This window comes from Manacus vitellinus, unplaced genomic scaffold (assembly GCF_001715985.3).
Source record: "Manacus vitellinus isolate BGI_N305 unplaced genomic scaffold, ASM171598v3 scaffold_80_pilon, whole genome shotgun sequence".
NCBI classification, from domain to species: Eukaryota; Metazoa; Chordata; class Aves; order Passeriformes; family Pipridae; genus Manacus; species Manacus vitellinus.
Window position 1 is genome coordinate 160,382 of NW_021940818.1, and position 25,900 is coordinate 186,281.

At 42.1% G+C, this 25,900-nt stretch overlaps 1 protein-coding gene across 1 annotated transcript in view; it reads right to left on the reverse strand.

Annotated features, from left to right (window-relative positions):
- ARID5B (AT-rich interaction domain 5B) overlaps positions 1-18,880 on the reverse strand; it is a 102,981-nt gene extending 84,101 nt beyond the window's left edge. Inside the window, exon 1 of the mRNA XM_008933646.3 lies at positions 18,659-18,880. Within this exon, the coding sequence (XP_008931894.1) occupies positions 18,659-18,767 (109 nt within the window). The 5' untranslated portion in view covers positions 18,768-18,880. The remainder of the gene's footprint in view (positions 1-18,658) is intronic.
- Between the last annotated feature and the right edge of the window lie 7,020 nt (positions 18,881-25,900).

Here is a 25,900-nt window from a genome sequence, read left to right on the forward strand (position 1 = left end):
CCTTGTTTCAGCATACTACAGCTTTAAAATACCTGTAATCATAAATCAACATAATTATTTGAAGTTCTGTCACGAAGCAGAACAAGAAAAGAGAAACTAAAATAAACTAGCTGCTAAAGAATTTCATTTTGCTTTCTCAAGACTGAAATTTTTTACCAGCTTTGAGCCTTACCACCACCACAACTGGGAAAGCCTTTTCTCCTTCCTGGTTGCCTTGAAAGGCACCTCCTTCAGAAAGATTCTGCTTCCTTACAGCTTTCCAACACAACTGGCAGGGCTCCACTGAGGAATCCTGCAACTCCGTAGTGCAAAGGATGGGTCTCCACTGCAGCCATTGAGACTAGGGTAACAGGGAGTCAGGCTGGAAGAGACAACTGAAGTCCCTCCCTGCTGTGGAAGCAAAGCCAACTGAGCACTTTTTGTTGCAGCCTGTTGGATATTTTGCTGCTTATTCACACAAAATAATTTTCTAGCTCCTCCCCTATCTCTCTGCACTTCTTACCTCATCACAGCCAGGACCAAAACTAACTGATCATTTCTTGCTGTTTTTCTACCCCCAGGACCTATAAATGAGAGCTGGGGGTCAGCTTTGATGGACAGACCCTGGATGTGAAGAGAGTTTGCTGCTTGTTGGTTTAGTTTTAATTACTGCCAAGCAACTGCCATTGGGAGCTGAGCCCTGGCAGATCGTCACCCAGCTGAGGCAGAGGACAGAGCAGAGATGAGCACATGTGGCCTCCTCACAGCGCAGGAAAACACCACAAAGTGCTTTGGGATGGGCTGCATTGTGTTACTGGGAGAGGTAAAAGCACTGGTGGTGGCTCAAGAGTTTCTTCCCTCCCCTTACCTGCAGTTACACACAACTGTTCTCCAAATCTCATCTCCACCTACCTTCCAGTCATGCAGAGCTTCGTGCTCACTGGAGGCACTGGGCTACAGCACGACTGAAGTTAATATTAAAACATGGATTCCTCCTCCTATAGCTTCACTCAAAAAAACCACTGCATTCACAGGGACAGAGGTCTCCTGATAATCTCCTTGTTCTGTTTTTCTTGCTGCTATTACAGGGGTTTTTTTAAAGCTCTTTTTCTCCCTTCTTTCTCTTCTGATCTTTGTAGGTCTCAAACAAAGTATTTTATTACTTTTGATACTTATGTGAAGAATGTTAAGACTTTCATAAATACACTCCTTTGGCCAAATGCTTTATGGGTACCAGAGCTCAGCAGCACATACAGTTGCATGTATACACACACAGATATGTGTAGTTTCACCTGAGATGACTATATAGTCATCTACACATGTCTATGTAATCATCTGTTTGTATATACATACAGAATAAATTATTGTAACACCACTTAAAACCTTACTTTCTCAAATTCCCAAGTTTTACTCTCGCACACTGTGACATCATAAACTGGAGAAGTAGCTGAAAATAGGTAAGACCTGAATTTCTTTTGTCAAAGAATAAAGTTAAAAAAAACCCCTTCCATTTCAGTATATCTGAAAGAAGCAAAAAAGATGAACAAACAGATCTGGGGGGAAGAGGCAAGTCAACTCCAGCTCAGCAAAAATTTTTAAGACAAAAACAAATATAAATAAAAAGAAGAGATATAAATAGGTGATGTGAACAATTCTCAAGAACAAAAAGGCATTTGATATCACCTGAGTTGGTGTCACAGGGTGGCTATTAACTGGCATAAACATGCATTTGCAGTCCCACTGAGTCACCCAGAAAAGCTGGCTCTGAAATAATGAGGTTGATGGAGCCTGACATCCAGTTCTACTTTTCTTTACTTCAACTTGGAACTGTTGCATGATTACGATACAGAACGTCAGGATACGATAAACAGAACTGAAAAAGGGAAAGAAAACAATTTTTTCCCCTACAAGTCAGGTTCAGTGCTTTTGCCTATTAAAGTAACCAAATATGCTTCTCTCTGAAATCAAAGCCAAAAGGCAGCATGCCAGCCACAGTTAACAGATAAATCAATGTTCCTGAAGGGTGGGCTTTTTTGTGTTGGGGGGTTCCTGCCTGACAACAATCTCGCGTCGAGCAAACAGAACACCCACCACACATCTTGTCAATTGACTCGCCTGAAACGGGGAAGGAAATGCAAATACTTTTGAAGACCTAGGCACTGTTTGGAAAAACTTCATGTTCTAACCTCCCTGTCAAAGGTCATGGTTTTCATAACCATGAAGTCTGCAGCTATTGTAAAGCCCACCTCATATAACATGTAATTGCAGCGAATTTATCGCTAAGGTCATTGTATACTAGCTAGGAGTTTGTAAAGAATGAATCACAGGTTTCATTTCTGTGTCCCTTTCAAACTGGAAGACCTAACAGTTTCCTGCTCCAACATACAAAATAGTATTGCTTCTATAAACCTACCCAGGTCTCCTTGCCAGCAGTTTCCATTTAATTAAACTGACAGCAAAACAGGGCCTTTGCTAATGTGATCCAGACCAGTTTGCCTTCAATGTAAATTCTCAGGCATGAAATTACATTTGAAACAGACACAATAATCCCTCTATATCTTAGTCATAAGTTTAATCTATACTAAAATAACATTTTCTTTGTCTATATTGAAGTCTGTTTTAGAATTCAGTGATCTTTTCTTCTTTTCACTGTTGAAGTTCAGGGAATTATTCAACTTCTATTCACCTTACAGTCAATTCAGAATTTTCTTCTTGTCTGTAATTTACACATTCATTGTTGGTTTCTAGGTCATGGGTAGCAAAATGATCTCACATGTGAGAAATCAGATTCGGGACCTACTTCAAACTTTCACTTTCTGGAAATGAAATAGACTGGTAGCACAATAAAACTAGTTCACAGCCGCTTAAAGCAATCTGAGTTGCCTAAGCTAACAGCTTGCTCTTTCACACAGATCCTCGGTCATCTAGCTGTAAAGAAGAAAATTGATGAGATTTATAGGTACTTTCAGTAAAATGAAAGTGGAGTTGTTTGTTTGTTTAATGACCCATACCATTTCACTCTCATCTAATCAGTCTCATCAGTACTCAACTGATGCACTAATTCCTACAATGCCCAGGAAGAACAGAATATGCAAAAGTATAGTTACTGCACAGTAACCACAGCGTTCATGACAAGCAACTCAATAAACCGCAGGGTGCATTTATACCAGATGCAAGTGAGATGGGAATTTCTGAGAGACGCCAAGCATTTTGTTCCTGGTCCATGGGCTGCCTCCTCCTGCACCAGCATGAGGACAAGCCTGGGGGACACCACAGCCCTCCCGCAATTCAAGCCTGCAGTATCAGAGCGTTTGAAAAACAGGAAGGAATGGTAAAATCTGGAGAAGTCACAATTAGTAGGAGAAGGGCAAATAACCAATCTTTTCTCACTAAAGCCAGCATGCACCACAGCAAAGTCTTCAGTGTGACTTTGTCAGTTAAACAGTGACTGAAATAATGCTCTCCCAAACTCCCAACCTCGCAGTCAAGTCTAGCAACAGTACTGGAGAAGCTGCTCTTCTTTGCTGCTCTGTGGATTCCTGACACTGGAAGAGCACATCCCCAGAGCAATGCTGCACTGGGTCTATAAGCTCCATGGGACTTACACAGCACTCAGGCAGCAACACAGAATGATACACCAGTACATTAACTTCGAGACACTGTGGCAGGATGGCCTGAGCTTCAGAGTGCCTAGCAGTGATTGTCACCTCAACATTTTGATCCGTGAAAGGAAAAGTCAAGTCTACTATGTGCAACTGCATTTCTTCTATGTAGGTAAACTAATTAAAAAGGGAAAGCTTGAAGCCACCCTGAAGACAGATTTTGGCTGAAGTTATAGCATCAAATGAAACTGAGGATCCACTCTGGTATAAATCTGGTCTCTCCGTTCAAAGAGGGCTTCCTGGCTTTGGAGTCATCAGTCATTGGTATGAAACTGGAGTCACTTTATCAGGTAAAGAAGAATGCACAGTACACAGCTACACCTCCTAGGAGCCTTGTCCTATTTTGGCTTGGGCAACCTGGCTAGTGAACTGACTGAGAAATGGAGATGGCAAGAAATTCTTATGGATAGCTGGGGCAAAGGAGGCACGCACAAAACTGTCCTACATGCAGTCCACACAGACACACTCTGAAGGAAAAGGAGCACCCAGATGGAAACTGCAGTCCCATTTTATCTATGATCACCATCCCATTCTGTCATGTCTTGATAACCTTCAGTGATGAAGTGCCCTGCCAGCCACACTGAGCTTAGGGCATTCCTTGTACCACTTGTGACACTCAGTACATTGTGGGACTGGGCCCAAGGGCTCCTGTTTCCTGAGAGCTTGTGCTCCAGCTGGAGATGCTACAACCATAAGAAACATAAGTGATGAAACCAATGGAAAAACAAGAGAAAACTCAACCACCGCACATTTTCTGAGTTTCTCTCAACCAAACATTTACAAAACTTTTGTTACATGCCCCACTAAAAATACCTGTTGCTCAAGAAATGTTACATGACTTTAAGTAGGAAATTTGCCACATGCCCAGGAAGGTATAAATGATTCTTTCAGACAAACACACTCAATATGGATTTTTACAGTCTGGACAATAAAAATTTCCAACTACTGTTGGAATAAGAACAATTATTCTTCAAATTCTTATTCTTCAAATAAGAACTTTAATTGCATTGTTTTCCTAAAAAGTAGAAAGTTAAGTGCTTCTTTAAGAAAACCAGCCATATATTAAGCAGTCTGACATTCTTGGGAAAAAAGAAAATTTTATTTGTGTGGCAGAAGACAGTGGTCAGACATTAGCATGATCAGAAATAATTACAGGTCCTTCTGGCAACTGCTTTCCTGCTTCACTGTTCATGAAAGCCTCCTGTTCTAGAAACAACACTTAACAAGTACTCTCATAGTAAATGTATATAAGCCTTTTCTTACTGTTAGACTGACTTTGGCTACAAGGTGACGAAGGAAAAAGGGTCTGATGGAGGATAGTAGCCTTTCTTAATCTCTGGTTCTTAAGAATCAGCTGTGTGTGCTTCCCCAAGACACCAGAAATGGCAAAGAGGTGCTGCTTTGTGCAAACACTATACACAACTGGCCAGAGACAAGGGAATGACTTTTCATGTTAACTTACACGGATTTGCCGATATGTCTGATCCCTTAAAAGTCTCTCTGAGAGGCAAAGAAACTGCCAATAGTTTCTGCTGCAGAGGGTGAAAAATGCTCATATTCCATTTCAGCAAATATGCTGGGCTCATGTTATCAAACATATGAATTCCTGACCACACTTTCTCCGTCTCTCCTGCATGCCCTGCCATCAAAATAGCAGGGACAAAATTGGCCTCATTTCCTGTATATTTCATATAGACCCAAACATTCCTAAGGATGTTGTCAGGGAATATACTTTAAGGCTGCTATGCTCACATCTGATCTCCTACTCTATGCTTTTAAGATATTAAACAGGCTTTACCCAATAAATCACATGTTTTGTGCCTTGGAATCACATGGTATCTGAAATCACCAAAGGCTAAATCCTGCACTATTCACATTCATTATGAGTTGGAAGGCCCAGGTCTGAAAAATAAAGTAAAAAGTGAACACCAACCTTCCCTGCAGGGAAGGCTAACAAAAAAACTTGAGCCACCCACCAAAAAAAGCAAAGTGGTAAGGTAAAGAAGCAGACCTTAATGCTATCTCCAGCCATCCTCACACCTGCTCCTATCCAGTTTCGTACCACCTCTTTCTCTCTCCATCACAAGGAGATCAAAGCTGGAGGTCATGGTGGAGTATGGCCTCTGCACTGACCTTCTCACACGTACCAGGCCAGTCTGAAGTCTACAGAAATAAGCACTGACCACCCAAAACCCAAGTGGGATGATTATCCCAGAGGCTCTTTCCTGTTGAAGGCTGTAATAGCTGGGTAGGAAAAACAAAACAACTCATTCTGTAAGTTTTTCACCGAGGCAGACGGGGCCTTATTTCCCTGGCACTCACACTGCTGCAGGGTTTGTTGCTGAGCTCCACAGCAGCAAGCCTAAGCCCGTGGTACAGCACTGAAGAGTTACCACAAGAAAGGGGAACGCTCTCCCTACCTGAGCTGGAAGGCTGCTCCATGGGAGGAGCAGCACAGGCAGCCGAGGGGGCTGAGCTCCTCTCAGGGGAGAAGCCCCCTGCCCTCGTTCAAGCTGACCAGTCCACTGACACACCAGCAGCCTCCCACACACGAAACTGCAGCATCTAATCTTTGATGTTTTACAATAGCACAAAGACAACATATAAAACACATTCAAGAAACACTGTGGGAAATGCGCCAGCACTTTAAGGAACGTTCCCTTCGGACACGAAGCCTTTTTTAGCCAAACCACTATGATTTTGTTTTAGTGACTCATACGAATGGATTCTGGATTAAGGTTTAAAAACGGGATATTTTCTCTTCTGCTCCTAGGTTCACCTCAAGACATGTGAATGAAGAAATAGCAGGTAAGAATATTAGGCTGGACTTACGTTCACCAACAGACACTAAATAGGGATCTACTAAATTTGTGAAGCTTAGCTGAAGTTTCAAATATATAATTCTGAAAATGCAACTCCTCCTGAAGTCGGGCTGGGCAAGGACCATAAAACTATAAAAAGATACTTTGTCCCTAAAGATTGCAAGAAGCTAATCATTAGCCACCTGTTTATAGTGGTGACCTTTTTATTACATTATTCTGATATTTTTCCTTCGCGGGGACCTCCTCCTTATTTCTATATGGGTAACAAAAAAAGACCCACTGTCTCTAGGCAAAGTGTTTTTAAAGACAAAGACATTTGCCAGATTAAAAACAAACACACAACTGAAGTGTACATAAATTTGTGTTTGACTACTGTTAGGCATCTGGAATGGCACACATTTTCTTTGGAAAATTTTTCTCCCAGTTTTTCATACAAATGACAGTAAAATACGTACCCAGCAGCAAACAGAGAACTAAATTTAAAATGCACTTTCAGACTACTCTTTCATTTTTTATTTTTTAACTTCTCTTTTCCAGGGTGAGAGGGGAGGAGGGAGCTTGTACCGATGTTTTGAAGTACTGTAAGTTCTTTTGCCTTTTAACAGAAATATGTAAACAAGGTGTATGACTGTAGGGTAATGCTCTAGTCACAAAGCATTCAAGAGCCAGAGTGAAGCTATTTAAAGAATGGAGTATTCAATTCCTGAGGCCAGATGCTAGTATAAATATGAAACTATGTTCACACTGCAGATTACATTATTTTTAGTTTCTGTGTTTGAACTGCCAAAATTATTTGGGTTGGGGTTTTTTTTACTGTACCACAGAACTTACAGGGCCACATTTTTATGTATCAGAGGAATTTTATGAACAGAGGATTAAAAACACAATTGTAAAAGGACTTTTTCAGCTATTTTCTCTGGGCAACAAAACTAGAAATCTATAGTGACAAACACTGTCACAACTAAGGGTCATTCAGGGAGTAAAAAAACTAAAGACGGAGCCAAAACATTCGAGATTCTTGAAATAGATTTTTATAGTAACTTATCATTTAATTTTCAGCCCACAAAGCTTTTAATTTGCAAATACTCAGTGTGAAAGAAAAGTGGAGACAGTGGTTTGAAAATAATTAAAGAGAAAAACATGCATTAAGATTACATTATACCTTGTCTGCTGGGTTTGCCACGAGACCTCACATAGATATTGCTAAGAATATCAAGCCACTAGTAATTAACTAAAACAAATAATCAATAATCCCATGACCTTGCCATAGCAAAAACATGCATGGATTCAAGAGAGAAAGACAATAACATAAACAGGCAGTGATCAAAGCAAATTGAGGCTCAGTGACTAAATGGGTGAGGACCTATCACTGACACACACTAAAGCCTACAAATCACCTACAAGGCTGCCAAGGACCCCCCTCTTGCTGATGACCACTTCACTGTTGTTATTTTTTTGGTCCTGTAACTATCTTCTCTTTGCTTCATCAGCTGACAAGGATGGAAGGCCCAAGATGTATCTCAAGGATGTGATTTATCTGCTGATATCAGAATGTTAGTCCACCAAGACACAAGAACTAAAACTGCAATCACGTGGAGGGACGTCAACCAAGCCACAGACCCTTCCCACTGTAAATACCACAAATGCCCCCCTGGCAGGCCTGGATGTACAGTCAGGAGAGGGATGAGCAGAAAGACTGAAGCTTGCTCAGTCAAGAGACCTCCTGCAACACTGAGGAATGTGGAATTACTGAGCTGACTTGCTCTGCGCACCACACTGAACATGCATATTTTGCCAATGACTTACAAGAAGGATGAGGCCAGTAACACCACACAGCTGGCTGGGGGAGATGCTGGGAGGGGAAGGGGTCCTGCAGTACTGGGGCTTGTAACCCATCTAACCCTAATATCTAATATTGAGATGTGTGAAACGACGCAAAGTACCTGCAGAGGCTCTGTCACCACCCCAGCTCAGGAAGGCAGGGGACACCAGAATTAATTACAAACAGGTGATGTGGGACATGCTGAAAGCTGAACATGCTCTTGGATATCCTGTCAGGTTCAGCCCCAGTTCCTAATTAACGGTTCTTATCAGGCATGGATCTGGTATCACAACAGTGAAGCCTCCTTTTGGAGGACAGGTTGGCGATCCCAGCGTTTCCCGGGTATTTACAACAGGCTTTTAAAATGCATTAGCCTGCACTTTAAAGAAACATGGGACCAGAACATCTGGGCTTTGGTTGTTTTGTTTCTCAGTAATAAAAAGTGAAAAAAATGATGCAGCTGTGGATAAAATGTTCAGGAACACAGCAGCTACCTTGTCATCCTTTACCTATTTTCCCTTTGCTAGCCTCGTTCATAGGAGCAGAACAGGACGTGAGGGAACTTGAAGGAGGACGAGAGGGAATGTTTCCCACCTTTTTCTTAAATTAGATATTCAGTTTGCTATAGGATCCTTGAATTGTGTGGGGATCTATTCCACTCATGACACACATGCATAACTCCCCTTGGCACTAATGGGAATGACAACCATGTTGTGAGAGGAGAATTGCCCCCTAAAACTGCAGGAGTGTGAACAAGGTTGTAAATATATCTCAAGGTTCTGGTAACATTAGAAACCAGTCTAGCGAATTTCTCATGGTTTATTATGATATCACCAAATCCCCTCTATGTATTTATAGCCTTGTAATCACAATTATTCTGGGTCCATAAATGTTTTTGGCATCTGAATGTAGAACTGATACTATTATTTCACATATTATGGTACCGTCCATGAATGCTAAATTTATTCCAGCACAGACTCCTGGAGTTCATTCATCAGATATTTTATGCTACTGTTCTTTTAATGATTCATTTATCCCTAGTAATATTTGTATTCTGAAGTGTGGCGTCTCCAGCCGACAGCACAATGCTCTGCTGAATTATCTTTTTCTTTCACAGCATAACAAAGTAGAGCACAGTCAAATTGAAGATGGCCTTTAGTACACTGTCAGAACAATACTGCTTACCAAGCATATCCAAACACATTTCTCAAACCACATGTAATGCTCTGGCTGCCAACAGGCTCATAAAGTCATTAACCGGCATCTTAAAATGAGGGTGTGATACATATATTTAAATGTTTAGGAAAATCATATGTGTGCTCTTCTAGAAGCTTATTTTGAATTTCAGCTTCTACATATATCAATTATGCAGCAGTGCATAGATGTAAAAATTCACCTTGATTTTTCACAAGCTGCTAAAATATACTCCTGCTAAAATCATACACATCATCTATCACTAACAAAAGCTTCTTTATGCCATTAACTATTTGCCCTTCACAATGTATCAGAGCAAGACAGATCCAACCTGAAGGTTTACAGTGCTGAGGATTCATTTTTACAAGCAAATAATTATTGGCAGTAAAATTTAGGAGGAACTTATTTTACATGGTACAGATTTTACTAAATGAAGTAAATAAAGGTTATGCCACTATGTTCTCCAATACAAAACCTACCCAGCAAGTTACAATTCATGCTGTTACAGCTTTTAAATATACGCTTTCTCTATCACCCACTCCCACAAACTGCAATCCAATTTATACACACACTAAGTTTAACCCTTCCCAAACACCCTCATCTCCCAGTGTTCTCATCACACAAGGACCACCATGCCAGAAAAGGCAAGTATGACCCATATTAACCAAAAGAGATTAAGCAGTCAGAATATTGACACCAAGAGTCCTAAAACTCAGAAAACAAAGGAAGGATTCCAGAACCACAGTCTTCTCCTGGTTACCCACACAGCAGCTCTTGGTGCTCACGAAGGTGACATGCAACTCTAGGGGAGATCCCTGGGCTGCCCATGCGGGGAAGGCAGATTTGCTACTGTCCACTCAGCTGCTGGAGCCAAGCCTCTCTCCACAATCTTGCCCAGCACCTTCCTTTTCTTTCTAGTGTTTCATCTCCCACCTTCCCTTGCTTGCCCAGCAAAATTCCACCTTGGCAAGCTGAGGGCCCACCACCTCCTGTTTCTGAGGTGCCCAGAAATGCTGACATGGCCCTTCACTGGCATTACAGCCCCAAACATCTTGGGGGTAGCCCAGCTTTTGCTCCTGTGTGCCTCTGTCCTACCAAACAATTTTGCAAAAAGAAGAGAAAGGGAAGAAAAAGCGAGTCTCCTCCTTCAATTTCAGATGCACAAAGGATGCTCCCTCTGGCAAGCTCCCATGGCACAAGACGAGTCATCTATAAGAAGATGAATATTGTATCTCAGAGAACAAGTACTGGCCTTTCTGCAACACACCAGCCAGAAGTGAACTAAAATACTTAGGAAAACAGACAATGACAGGCCAAGCACATCATACTCTGCCTGTAAACAAAAGGCAAGTCATCTTTCTGGGCATGGGAGTAACAAAGAGCAACTCAAGAAGAGCAACTTGGAAGGGAGGTGGTGAATAAATTGAGTCTGGCTTTTCTCCTTCCCCCCCCCAGAAGGGAAATGACACCCAGATCTGGCCATAGTATCAACAGCACCCACAGCTGAGCATCTCAGCACGGCAGCACAGGTCACAATTCTGCCTGATTCATGGGCTGCTGTGAAGACTTGATTAACAGAGCATTTGGAGTCAAAGATGACTGCAGGACTCCAAGTCCTGGGCTCCAGCAGAATTACAACACAGGAAAGCAGCCAAGCAGGAAAAAGAGGATGTCCTTGGGGCCCACCCAACTATACCACAATGTTATATAGGTGCTTGGTTTACAGATCTCGGTATTCAGACAATTTCTGGCTGCTTGTGTGGAAAGGATACAATGCAGGAAAAAGGCATTGATAATCTAAGAGGATCAACAGCTCTAACCAGCAACCACGTCACACAGAGGAGACCACTGATCACCTCCCTCCATGGCACTGGGCAAGGGAAGCGCAGGGACACAAAACAATAGAAGTCCCAAACTGGATCCCCCTGGGACCCAGAAACAATATGGGCAGGGACGGAAACTAGAGGGAAGGCTGGGGAGGAAAACAGCACCCTCTAAACCCAAAAATTAAAAAAAGAAAAAAAAAAAAAAAAGAAGGCAGCCCTTGAGATAAAGTCAGGCTCAGAGCACAGCAGCGCTGCAGCAGAAGGCACACGTTTCCAGTTACTGGAACAAAAACTCATGGTCAGTAAGAATTAAATGCAAGATCCAACAGTGACTAGAAGGGAAAAAATCCTGGAGAGCAGACACATGTGGGTTATTACACAGCCTGGCAAGGTCAATCTCGGTGCTAAAAACAGACAAAAATAAAAAAAGCCATCAAACATTTTTAAAGGGACACTGTCCCACACTGGCTGCTTTGACACTGTCTGTGAATGGTCCTTATTTTTTATCTACTTATTTTGTAATTATGTAGGCTACCCTGTTTCAGCCAGAGGCTGTAACAAAACTCTTATTGATGGCGCAAACTGCTGCAACTTCTGCTTTAAGAGAACATGGGGCAGTTCCCTCCAGTTTCACCAGCAATAAAATTTAACTCTTCCTCCTCTAGTTGTGCAGTAGTGATTCCTTCTCCAATGTTTCTGAATAGACCAGAACTGCAATTGCAAATGGCTGTGCTCTACACCAACGACAAAGTGCCCTGTCATACCAATACATAATTGAAAATGCTGACACAGTGACAACTACTATCAGCACAATTCTGATAATCATATAAGCTTGTTCCTGCTGCAGGAACCATGGGGGTGGGGAACAGGTACTGTGATTTAGGGGTTACCTAGAGAAAAGTTACCTAGGATTTTGTTTACATTTCTTGGTATACCTTCTATATTTCAAAGAACAAAATACCCACATCTTCAATTTCCAGGGGTGATACTTCCATCTTCTTTTACAAAGGCTCAAAGGCAGGTCAAAGTTTGATAAGAAATCCAAATTTTATCTCTTTGATAAGGCACGCTTGAAGTTTGAGATGTGTGGTGTTAAAACTCCTTTCAAGAGCCACAAATAGATGAGGTTCAACACAATCCAGTGGTGAATGAAAGGCTTCCATAGTCAGTGCTGCATATTAAAATGTTTTGTCACCCCCATATGCTTCCTTTGTAATGAAGTAGGTTCTCCCCAGGGAAAGGAAGAAATTAACAGCACTTAAATCATCTCAGCATTGCTCAAGCAAACATGTGGCCTCAGGAAGGACCAGGTGTCTTACAGACAACCTTGGAAGGACCCCACCAATCTCCTCCCAAGTAGGTGGAGGAAGGTGCAAAGGAGAGCAGCAGTGGCTCAGGAGAGAAGGGTAAGTGAGGAGGGGGAGCCCCAAAATGCTACTGGAGAAAGGCTCACCTCCAGGACCAAATTACTGGGGGTACACTGGACTTAACAACAGCATCCCCTTTAACCATTTAAAAGGCAGACAGCAACTGAAGCCAACAAGCCAACAAGTATTTGTTAAACCAACTGGCTGACAGATATTAAAACAAATATTTATCTTGCCCTCTTTAGGCAAGGCCAGACAAAATTGTCTGTCTGCTCAGCACCTCAGGTTATCTCTGATCCCAAACATGTTAACACCAAAGGTAAGCAGTAATTAAATCAAAAGAAGATATTGAACCAAATGAAGTCTTCCTGCTCCATGACCTCTCTGAACAGCCATCCCAACAGACCTCCCTGCTCCACAGCCTGCTGGTGCTCTCGTCCTGCTGCAACAGTGCTGGCATGTGCCAGAAGCTGCACAAACACAGAAGAAAGAGCCAGGCCACAGTCTTTTTTTCCCAAGGGAGCCATCCTTCTCCATTCAGGCTCCATAGAGCACAACAGACAAATCATGTAATAGCCTCATCTATGGCAAAAGAACTGTATCAACTGGGCTGGTTAAAATGAGTTAGAGAGGTCACTCTGACCCACAAGACAAAAAACAACATATGGTGAACAAGGGCAGAGAAGGGAAAATGGGATAATGGGACACTTAAAGAAGCTTTATCAAGATCAAAATGGCATTCAGCTAGGGCAATGGGGACAGGAAGGCACAAGGAAGAGGCAAAGAGTACAGACAGGGGAGAAGGGGAGGGGAAGAGGTAGAGGCATGACTTAGGCACAAAGTATCCAAAGTGGGCTGTACGCTGAATAGCTAACAATCAGTTGGTCAGAAAATTATTGCATCAAGTTAAGCCAGGCGAGCCTGAACTGAGCAGCACGCGACAAACAATGTGAAAGGAGAGTCGGCGTCAGACCAGAAGTCACCGCAAGTGTCTGAGCACACTACAGCTGCAGATTATCAGTTTCGATAATATCACAGTTTAACTACATTATGACTGGGGAACCTTCATCTGGAGAAGCCATGCCTGCTTCAAGGCCACTGGCAAGTGAAGTCAGAAGGGCTATCCAGCAGCCCAGTGCTCGCTGGCAGCCGTGGGGTTGGCACCTTCCTGCAGGACAGCTCATCCCTGCTCTGCTGGTCCTTCCAAACTCACTGCAATCTGCCATGGATCAGACCATTTCTACAGCAACACAAGATCCAACGAGGAGCTGTGATCTTCCAAGTGATGATATGCAAATTGTAAGACTGGTATGGAGAAGGAAATGGGAGGGTGACCCAGTCCTGCAGCATCCAGCCCTGCCCAGCAAGCTCTGCTGGAGAGTACAAAAGAGCTACTTCAAGAGAAGCAGGAAACAACTGCTGGAAAGCCACCTAGGGACTAGAAAAAGGTGACTGCTAGAATATACACCTCAGCTAGAAGCAGTAGTTGATTTCCATGGATTTCACAGGGAACAAAGATCCAGATTCTATACCCTCAAACACACGACTGTGGGAAATGAAAGACAGGACAGGACTGGCTGCTAAATTTTATTGATGTTTCCCCCCAGTGGACACAAACAAACAAGAAATAACTGCAGCAAAACCCCTTCAGTAAGCACCAGAACTTGCTTATCCCCATTACTAACACTGCCAGTGCAGGAACAGGAGTGCCTGATGCACAGCAACCTCAAACTGTCCATTTTGGCATGACAGCCATAAAAAATGGGTGAAAAGAGTGTCAATGCCAGCTTGGGAACCAAATCTAGACTCCTGTCAGGACAGAACCAGACGGATGCAGACTCCTAGCCAGGGCAGCAGCTCCCACCTCAGGCACAGGGACCACTTGTTCCTTGGCTACGCCCAGGCAGCACCGCAGCCCAGCCTAACCCAAACCACCAGAGCACTAAATTCAGTCATTTTTCTCTCAGTCTCTTCTCTCAATTTCAGCTCTGACTCTTCTATCTTTTATTTCTTTTTCTAAAGACACATTTAGAGATGAAACCATTCATAACTGCCTATCCACAGACAGTTTGTGGCAGCATAATTGACAATGAGTCTGCTGCAAAAATGAAAATGCTGTTTTAATAACCTTGGCCTAAAATACATTCTGTTGTATGCCTCAAAGGGTTTCAATAAAAAGTCAACCTGTAGAGACATATTTTCTTGGCTTAAACAACAATCCAAAGCATATAAATGTAGTCCAACTATAATGACATATTTATAGGCCAATAAAGCTTACACTGCAGCTTTCATACTTCACTTAAAGGAAGTCTGTAAGAAGTAGTGTTATATAAAATAATTTGAATTTTTTTTTTTAACTATAGCCCAAGGAATACAAATATGCAACTTTGCCATATTTAACCGATAGTGTTTACATTGCTTAGTTGCTAGAAATTTTGTAAAATGAAATAATTCCTCATTTGGTGCTTTCCCACTGGTTTACCAAATATGGATATACAAGTCCATTTATTACAAAGAAAAATCCCCTAAATAATTCTAAAGACAAAAATAAATAACTAGCGGCCTTAGTACTGAATGATTTTATCAGACCAATTCTTCTGGAAAAACAGGTTCTCATGTTCATTATGAATAATACATTCCTGAGCAACTCTATTTTTATATGCTGCATTGTTGTTACTCTTTATTTTTCTCAACATTAGAAAGAAATATTCAGAAAGCTATAAATAGTCTTAAGACATAAACTGCTAGCATTCAATATTGACATATTTGTAGAAAGGGATAGAATGTATAACATAAATATCTCAACAGGCAGAAAGAAATAATTCTCAAAAATCATTTTTCAGGTTGAAATCTTGAAGCTCATACAAAAAAATGCCATTGCAAGATCTTTTATTTAATACAGTCCTAAGGAAAAGTTCTGCATAATTCACTAGGGATAAAAACAATGGCATTTTACAGAAAAAAACTCCACAGTTTCTGAAGAAAAGAGAGGCAAAGAGAAAAGAAGAAAGAAGGGAAAAAAAGAGAAAAGAGTGAGAAAGAGAAACAAAAGAGAAAAGAAAAAGAGATAAAAGAGAGAACAAAAAAGGGGACAGAACTACCTCATTTGAATTAGGGTCAACTTTCAATTATAGGTGCATGGTTTCTCCAGGTTGTGGATTAACCAAGGGCTGCCTTAGTTTTGGCTCAGCAAGTGCCACAGAGCGCATGGCACAGGGCATACACTGCTCACGATGCCTCACTTTGCCTGGTTATTGTTTGGAGCTGCCCTGCTCCCAGCAGCGTGTTTAATTAAGTATGTTTGCACAGTGACACTTTTCTGGTTCTGCATTGGCCATGTTTTCATTTCATCCGAGTTATTTCACTATTCCCCACTCCTGGACAGTGTGTGAAAAATAATTTTGTTTCTTCTGTAAAGTTTTTTTGAGCTCTTCGGTAGGGATATAATTTCCTACTACCTTCTAGAGCTCGATTCAAAAACATCTAGCAGGAAAAACTGCAGAATCTACTCACTTCTATGGGATTTTTCTGTAATGGAAACATGTCGTTTCATAGGAAAAAATGGGTCCAGGAGATCACGTTGTTTTTCTAGGCCTTTTCAACACCTGGTTCAGCAACTTCCTCATCTACAGCCAGGGTTAAACATGAGCATCACCAGAGGGACCTTTGCACGACAGTGCACTGTGCTCCCTCACAGTATGAGAAAAACTACCCCATCTGATTGTGCTGGAGACCTGCTGCAAAAGTTATTGCTAATAAATCTTTTGATCACACTGCAGCTGAGTGCTGCTCCACTGGCAAGATGCTGAGTACTGGAAAAGGTCTGCGGGCACACGTCGTAACGCGCAGTAAACCTGCCTTTCTGACAGCAGGGAAGAGACAACACCAGCAGCCCAAATCCCTGTGCCTTGGACACTGCACATTGTGCTGCTGCCCATGTCTACAGCTTGGGAGATGACGATTCCCAAAGCACAATGTCAACCTTGACCAACCAGAATGAGAGAAGTAAATCTTCATCTGGTGGGTGTTAAACCTCCGTCTCACAGTTGAGACAAACACCAGAGCTCATGGGTTGCCTACAGGACACAACCAAACCAAGCTGCTTCACAAGCTTTGAAGATCACCATTCTTTTGAATTCTTGTCAGATCCAGGAAGCAAAATACGCTTAAATTCTTGGGTCTTTCAAATAGTTAAAAAATCATCTCACTACTAAATTTAAGAAATTTCTTTTACTGCCTTTAAAAGGCTAGATCAATTGTCTATATCAACATATCTGGTCAGCTTTATGTCTCCTTGAACCTTTGGCTTCACTTCTCATCAACCGGTCATTATAAAGATAAAGGCAATCATAATCAAACATTAGCCAAAATTCTGTTTTCTACTGAAAAAGCACAACCCAACAATAAAGCCAGAGCCACCAACTGAAAATGAGCAACATCAGAATGTGGGGTTATCAAAATTATACCGTACAGTTCACATTCCATAAACATTTTCAGTATAACCCATACTTTGAAAGGCTTAACATGCAACTATAAGCTTTAGGCTTAAAGATAATTTTCTTTGGCTCCTAGAGTAGATAATAGCAATTTCGTAACTTACCACAAGGGTTTTTTTGTTTGTTGAAAACAAAAACAAGAAAACACTAGCACACAAAAGTTCTGTCTGAAAAACATTAAGATTCTTCTGACACAACAAACAAATGCAAATAAATGTAGTGTGTAAAGAACATACCAGGGCAATAGCAAGAGAAAATTACTGCACGTAATTATGAACCAGAAGAAACCACACAGAAAAGCAAAGGAAAAGATAAAGAATTGCATGGATTATTTTTTAATTCCTGGACATGTAATGAAAAATAAGATCAACTTTCAATTGTACTTTAATCTCCCAACCTACATATCTAATGGTGAAACGTGACATTGACAAAATCACTTCACCATTTGATAAGATCAGAAAAATGAGATGCAGAAGATAAATCCTCCAAGACAGATCTTCAGCTTCATGTAACTTGGGTCTCAATGCCAACACAGTCGTGACACTACAAAACTGAACTTGGCTCTGCACCTCCTGTTCATGAAGGTACAAAACCATTTCCTCAAATGCATCAGCCTTAGCTTTTAATTTCTTACCTTTCCACAAATTACAGCCTAAACTTGTTTCAAACATGGAACATTTGTTAAAAGCTTGGCACAAGAAAGAAATGTCCCTGGTACGCACTTCGAAGTGCCATCTCTGGCAGCTGTTATGCATCCAGGGGCCTAATACCACAAACAGGCATTTTTACCAACAAAGGATCGATCCATCTCCCTTGGACCTTGGATCCCACCACAGATTTTAGAGGTATGAGTGTCTGTGCACCAAAGGAGCCCCAGAGCTGCAAGCCTGTCTGCAACCATCCAAAGTAGCAGAGCTACTGTTTCCCATCCCAAAAAAACAGACAGGGAAAGAAACTACAGGAGACAACAGTGGGGTGCTTGCAGAGCCCTATGTTGTGTAGTAAGATAAAGCTGACAAGGAAACGCCATAGAAGGGCCACCTCCCTACTGAACAAGACACAGAGCCAACCGTACAGGAGCAGGGCAAGCATCAGGAGCATCTCTGAGCTTCCAGAAGATGGGACAGGAAAAGTAAAAGGCCTTTGCTCGCCCCTGCCTGTTGTAGGAGGCCTTGAGAAGACGTACCAGCCTCCTCTCTCCACAGTGACAATTATTTGTGTGCACATCTTCAGGGTCTGAGCCATAGTGCTTGGGGACATGTCTAGGGAGCAGACAGGTATCACAGAGTTACCCCATGCCAGTCTCGAAGGAGTCTGCGATGAGCTCACCACCACCACCCATCCCACACAGGTATCCCATCGCCACACCTCCGCCCCAGGCTCTGACGTACCTTGGGAATCGGGGATGGCATGGCAGGATCGGCTCATCTGTCTTCAAAAGACTTTCACCCACAGGCCCCTCCCCACAGGAGAAAGTAAGGGATACTCACCGAGGTCAGCCTTCTCCTTCAGGATGTCTTTGAAGTTCAAGCCGCTGTTGAGTGTGGATTGTCTGTATCTTGTCAAGGCCTCTTTCTGCCCATTCTTCCCCACATCCATCAGCTGGACCGGCTCAGCCCGGAAACCACACTTCCACTTGGAGAAATCGGACTGTGCCCATTTTGCCAAATCCTCAAGTTTCACAGTAACTTTTTCTGAAACAGCAATAACTTCATCCTGCAAGAGGCAGTGAAATGAGAACACAACATGTCACTCTGGGCTCCACGAGGACTGACAAACCCGTAACACCGCCCCACACTGACTCCTGGAAAAGCATATCTTGCTGCTGAGTAATTTTTCTGTGTTACAGAATAGCTAGTACTTAATTTATTCCTCTTGCCATCTAAAGTGGAAATATTAGTTGTTTACTGGAAGCAAATATACATGATCTAAAGACAATTTCGAGGACCAGGGCAATGATCCTAAAAGGCATTTGGAATGCAGGTTGCCAAATCACATCCTGTATAACCCAAAGCCCTGAGGGAAAGTTTGTTTTTTAGGTGCAATTAGCTGCAAATGTAAAAATTCATGGCTGGATGACTAATGGTTATAGCTAGTCCTGAAATAAATGGACTAAGTAAATCTCAGATTCTTGGAACTCTGACTCACCAGAAAATTCCTGTGTTTATGGTACATTTTCCCTTGGCTTAAATACAAATATTGAATTTAACTTTTGTCCTTAAAATTAAATAAAACTGTGATGTAATCCCAAAAGAAATACTACATAAATGTTATGTGCTTCCCACCAAAAGAAACTTGCACATTCTCATGTTTCTTAAAACCTTTTTCAAGATCAGAACCGTAATTTTTTTCCCGTCTAAAACATACAGTCTAAGAAAAGCACTTAAACTTAGTTTAGCCTCCAGAACATATACTCAAATAAAACAGCCCTAATTGCTGGATTTTAACCTTCCAGGAAACAATCAACTCCTCTCAGTCATGATGAATAAGCAGGATGTTTTACAGCTGACTCCAGTGAGCAAGGGATCAAGAAAGCCTCAAAAAAAAACCAAACAAACATACATACCCAGCAAGATACACTCCAGATTTTTTGGTTAAAACAGCAGAAATAATTTATGTTGTAACAGGAGCTGGCTGCACACTACACCTTGCACACCACGCATTTCTAGCACTGAATAAGGTTACAGGTTCTTGAAATAAATAAACCAGAATCCAATTCTTCTCTCAAATAAACAAAAGTATTTGCAAAGGGGAGAGAAATTCTTTGCGTTATTAAACAAAGAGGAAAGCATGATTGATTCTCTCTGTGTGTTTTTTTTGTCCACTGAACACATTCCTCAGGAAATAAAATACTGCTCAATGGAAAAGAAAAAAAAAAAAAAGCTTTATTGTGACAAGTTGCACACAATACTGAAATATCTCTAGTAAAAAAACCAGATCTGATATTCCACTCTCCCTTATATAATACAAAACTGTTTTATAAGCAGGCACCTTCATTACATTTAGTGCAATAACAAATATTTGGTCAGAAATGAACAGCATGCTTCTATGCTAAGCAAGCTTGTAATAAAATCTTTTCCATTATCGCTGCACAGCTTCCACCAAACAACAAACAATAACAGTGATGCTTTAAATCTCTGTTTATGACAAACGTCAATACTTTGTAAACAAGCACTGGGTACTACAAAGCACAATTTCAATGGATGGTTTCACCCAATTTCATTACACCATCCACTTGAAATAAAAAAGCTGTAGTTGCTATGCATTTTATAGCTATTACATGGTGATTATTAAATGTCAGGATGGAAAAAAATAATACATATATATAAATATCAGACTGCCTGCAGACAGTCTCGGCAATTTCTGGATGAAGTCCTCTTTTAGGGTGTTGAATACCATCACCAGCTACTACACAATTTCTAATACTCCACACTAGAGAAATCTATTTAGCAGCAGTTTAAAAAAAAATCCTGACTTGGAGATCAGACATGTTTTTAGTTAAAATATTATTTTCCAAATAGCTCTCATGATCAAATGATTATGATTTCAATTACTAGTTTCTTCATATCCTTTCCAAGAACTGGTATGACTAATTTTGGCTGGCATACAAAGTAAGTTGAGCAGACAATTTATTAACCAAAAGAAAAGTACAATCACTGTTACATCATCAATGAATAAACTTGTTTTCGAGAATACAACCTTCGCACACATGCACATGATGTGTACACAGGAAGAAAAAAAAGGAATTAAAAAAAAAACAAGACAACACCCTACTGTAACAAGGGTGAAGCGATGTTGGTGCACTCACTGGCTCTGCCCGGGCTGCCATGGAGGGGGAACCAGCTGGTCCCCAAATCCCTGTTCACCCCTTGTACCACCAGGGATCACCCCGGCTGCACCAGGGAAACACAGCCAAGTTCACTTTTACCCAGGAAATGGAAAAATTACCCAGTGCATTTCAGGGCCTGCCTTGGGTCTCCCCGTCCGTCCTACAGCGGGACTGAACACACCTGCTCTCTCCCTCTCTCTGCTCATTTTTGGCCCAATTCAGAGAGAACAAGAGTTGTCCTTCCCAACTCCTCAAACACCACAGAGGTCACAAGTCAGACCGCAGTCCTCCTCCGAGCGCCGCTGCCAATACGGATCTCACCAGTGAGGAGCCGCATCTCCAGAGACAATTCCACCTTGACACCTCATCATACAAACACTGCCACCCAGCAAGGCATGGTAGGTGGCCACAGCTCCTGCTTTCTGAGGAGCCCAAGCCCCAGGTAGCTCCAGAGGGGCTGTCTTCCCCTTATCTTGGTAGTCTGCTAACACAAGAGGTCACCTGTCCCTCTGCCACCCAAACAAGAGGTCACCCAGCTACTTCACCAGCTCTGGAATTTCAATGTGCCTTGTCAAGCTTTCGCACATTCCTAAGCAACCTTTCCAAGCACTCAGACCTAAACTACTGTGGTTTTTATTTTCATTACGTATTTTTTGAGCAGCAGGTGACAAAAGGGTTCCTCTCCTTTTTGGTTAAGCCCTGTGTCACAACAAAAGCTGCTCTGGAACCTTGCAGGGCTCTGCCAGCCAGAGGAGCCCCCGCAGCCATTCTGTATCAACCACTGTGCACCTACTGCCACAGCCCTTCCAGAGAATACAGATGTTGAATAAATAAAAACCAGGTACACGGTGACACATGACTAACAAACCTTTAGAAGATTAAAGAAATCTGCTGTATAACCTTCATGTCATTCATAATTATATCTCTGTGTAAACATGAAAAACCACCCACATGGCTTAGAGAGCACATATATATATATATATATATATATATATATATATACAAAAATCAACTCATCGTGTATTAGCTATGCTCTGAAGTGATATGTTTATAAGATCTCCATTGCACGGTTAAGTCTTTAATTACCATTTTTTCCTGCTACAGCAGGATGAGAAAACAACTGGCACAGATTTCAGCCCAGCTCAGGAATCAGATCTATCTCGGATGGACCTTAATGGACACTGACCAATCAACGGTCAGTGGTCCAATGGACCAACGTTCCCAGACACAATGTTGTATAAGTCTTGAAATAAGCACTGACTACTGAAAGAGGTATTTTTTTTCTGCTTCTCTAAAACGGGTATCTACTCAGCCTGTAATTTTAGCACATCTTACAAGATTCTAAGAGAAGTACAATACTTTCACCTCTCAAGTGGGATGTGGGGAGATGGTTAAGAAAGATGGTGACACAAACCCTTTTCATCCCTCTCTTGTTTTTTTTTAAGAGCATATTGGATTTGCATTTCCAGAGAAGTTCATCCAGGGAGAAGGGGACAGCATCTTCTCGAGAGCCATTATGCTTAAATATTATGTCACTGTTGTCTAAGCAACCATCACAGCCTCCCAAAAGCACAGAATGCTATATTGCCTGACTCAGCAGATGGTTGAAATACTTACATTCAGGGAAAGAGGTCAGGTAGTTATAATAGTTTAAAACAGATAATTATTTTTTAGAAGAAATATTAACTCTTACGAGGCCGGGAGTCACAGGGCAGCACAGGGAGGTCGTACATCTTGACTGCACGCTCGCATATGGTACGTCACAACTCCTCACTCATTGCCAATAACTAGGAAAGATTTATATTTTAGAGACGTCCAGGCAGCCTTAAAAGAATTACAGCAACTGAGATATCTCAAAATTTTGACATGCTGAGACTGTTTTCACTCCAGTGCTTCCAGAGGTCATTTAAGGAATTCTGGAGGGCACGAGCGAGTCGAACACCTGCTTGGCTGTCTCCTAACATCAAATACGTGGCCTAGAGAAAAACAGGAGACGTACTGTAAAAACTCTTGCTGATAATTACAGGAGACACTGCGTGTCATTTATCTGATCAGTATGATTTGCATTAGAAAACATCTTCAAGCCTTTTTCATGAAATCTTTAGCACAGCAGATAGTTGGGGATGCATATTTTACAACCGAGTACATTGCTGATGAAAACACATTCATCCACAGGAGTAAAAAATACAGTGTGACTCTTACGGACTGCATTCACCAGGGATAATAGAACTGCATATTTCATTTGGCCATAAAGGCCTGTCTTATTCTAGGGGGTCTTTTTACATCCCATGGATTTTTTAGTTTTTTGCGATTTAGGTGAAACGGACCTTCCCATACTTTGTGTAACAACGCAGTTCTCACCTCAGGAATCTGGTTTCCTGCTCTAGATCCCTTTGAGGAGTGGAAGGTCATGTTGCAGGCATGGAGAAGGGAAGGAGGGGGCTTGTTGCCAGTAAGCACCTCTCCCACAGCAATGCATTTACCTGGGGGTTTGAGGGAAGTACCACAACCCTTACTTGAAAGCACAGTAAAACCAAAAAGCCCTGACTGCAAAGCCTTTAGTCCAGAGCTTTTCTCTGCCATACAGATGCTACCAGGGCTCTGGGACAGCAGGAGAAACCAGGTCATGTCAATTCAGCCCTAGCCCACTCACCAGAAGTCACTCAGGAACCTGAACTCAAGGCTCCAGTCATCCCCTACAAGCAGCACTTCCTTCAGTTACCATAGCCAGCCCTAAAAGGGCATTTGTACAGGACTGCTTTGCTCTCAGAGACTTTCTCTAGCATAAGAAGGTCCTGTCTCCCTGCTGCCTGCTGTGTACTGGGAATACACATGGGGGGCTTTAAGACTGCAGGATCACAAACTAGCAGAAAAACTGTGGCTGTGTTGTAAAAAAGGTCTGGCTCTGGGATGTTCCCTGTTCAGCCTCCCTGCAAGGAACACTGCCATACAGTCCCCTATTACATGGCAAGCCCAGATCCCAGCAGTCAGGTGCACTTCACAGATCCTTTGGGACACCTCTGTCTGCCCTGGGCTAGGGGATGCACAAGGAGATGGCAACCAAATGAGGCACTCAAAGCAGGGTTGAGGGGAAAGCAAGCTGCCCCTGCCTGTGCCAAGCACTGGAGACTCTTATGAGGTTTCCCTGTGGTCCCACCTGCAGAACAGGATCACTGAACCAGGTTCCTGTCTGGCAGAGCTGTGCCCCAGTCCCCACATCTGCAGCACCCTAAGAAAGGTTTTGCTGGAAGCAAGGATCCCAAAGGATCTGTGGAGTGCACCTGACTGCTGGGGTGGCTGTGTGCAGAGACCTACAGAGACCACTACTCTCCACCTATGGGGAAAGCTTTGAGAACGGAAACAGGCACAGATCAGGAATTTACCTGGCACACGGGAGAATTTTAAAGAGGCCAAGGCAGAACCTTTCATCTGTTAATCCTCTGCTAATTACTTTAAAGGGCTATAATAATCTTGTTAAATTCAGGTGACAGGTATTTCCCCAGCCTAAGCACAGCTGCACAGAGCTGTCTGAAACTCACACTGATGTGTTCATCCCTTCTGCCAGGGTCCAAAACCAAGAGAAGAGACCAAGATAAAGGACATGAATGAAGCATGAGAAATCCTATGGTTTTCACTTTCTCTTGTACTAGCAAGCAGCTTTTTCCATGTGATTCCGTAATTCCAAAGCGAGACATGCCAAATGACCTCGGGCAGAGCAGCACCATGTCTTTATAGGATGCTCTGTGGGACACTGGTACATCTGGGCCAGAAGTGGGGTGGAGATGGAGTGCACAGAGGGATGGCTGTGAGCAGCCAGACATGACATTTCTACTGTGAGCCTCCTCCTTTTTGTCTGGGGTGGGTTTTTTTCTCCCTCCTCCCACTCCCAAGCAGAGGTTCAAATTGAATTTATATCTGTCATTGTAGATAGAAGTCCTGACCAAAGAGAAAATAGGCTTCAGTCAAAATGTTTCCCCATCAGATAGCTCACAGATCTTGAGGAGCTGTTTTAGTTTAGGCAAGTTGACAAGCAATTCATTCCTAATTTTGCCTACTACAGTTACAGTACGAAAAGCTTTCCTCGTAGATTACATAATTATATTTTTCTTAACAAGGAGTACATGGCATTAGCAGGTTTAAATTATGCAAGCTTATTCTTTTGTCTTTAGTTATATTGTGTTCTATTGTGCTGGTAAAACAATATGTGCTTTAATTAGCAAATATCTGTAAATAATTTACTTGCTTTTCATACAGCAGAACAATGGAGCCAATTTTCACATACATCCACTGAGCATGTCTAGGGGGTTTCTTGCCAGAACCTTCCATTGTTCAGTATCTGTATCAATCTGCCCATCATTAGCAGCAAACGTTCAACAACCCAGCAAGACATTAAAGTTTTGGCCCCCGGGAGTAGCCCCAAGCCCCCCAAACCCGAGGCTACGCTCTGCAAAGAAAGATTAAAATACCCAGAAAATGAAAACAAACTCTTTTATTATCTATAACCCTGGCACCTTTGCACAGAAACATGGACGCCTGCCAAGCATTAAGGTCACTGGATTAATGCCATAAAATGCCGATGTTCATCTGACCTTCTGACTGCATTTTAGCTACAAATAAAAAGCTCAACTTGATACGACACCATGAATCACACGAGTGCCTTGGCTCTGCAGGGTTAACGCTGGGTGTGAACCCACACTGCATATGCACACACACACACACACACAAAGAAAAACGCTCTTAAATCAAGAGTGGATGACTGTTCAGAGACTTAAGGCATTGTTATTTTGAATGCGAATGAAAGGGCCAGAACAAGCATTGCAAGAATATTTCAATTATGTATTTCCCAGAACTACATCTCTGAGCAACTAATGCAAATACTGCTCCCATAGCAGTAGAACTTCTT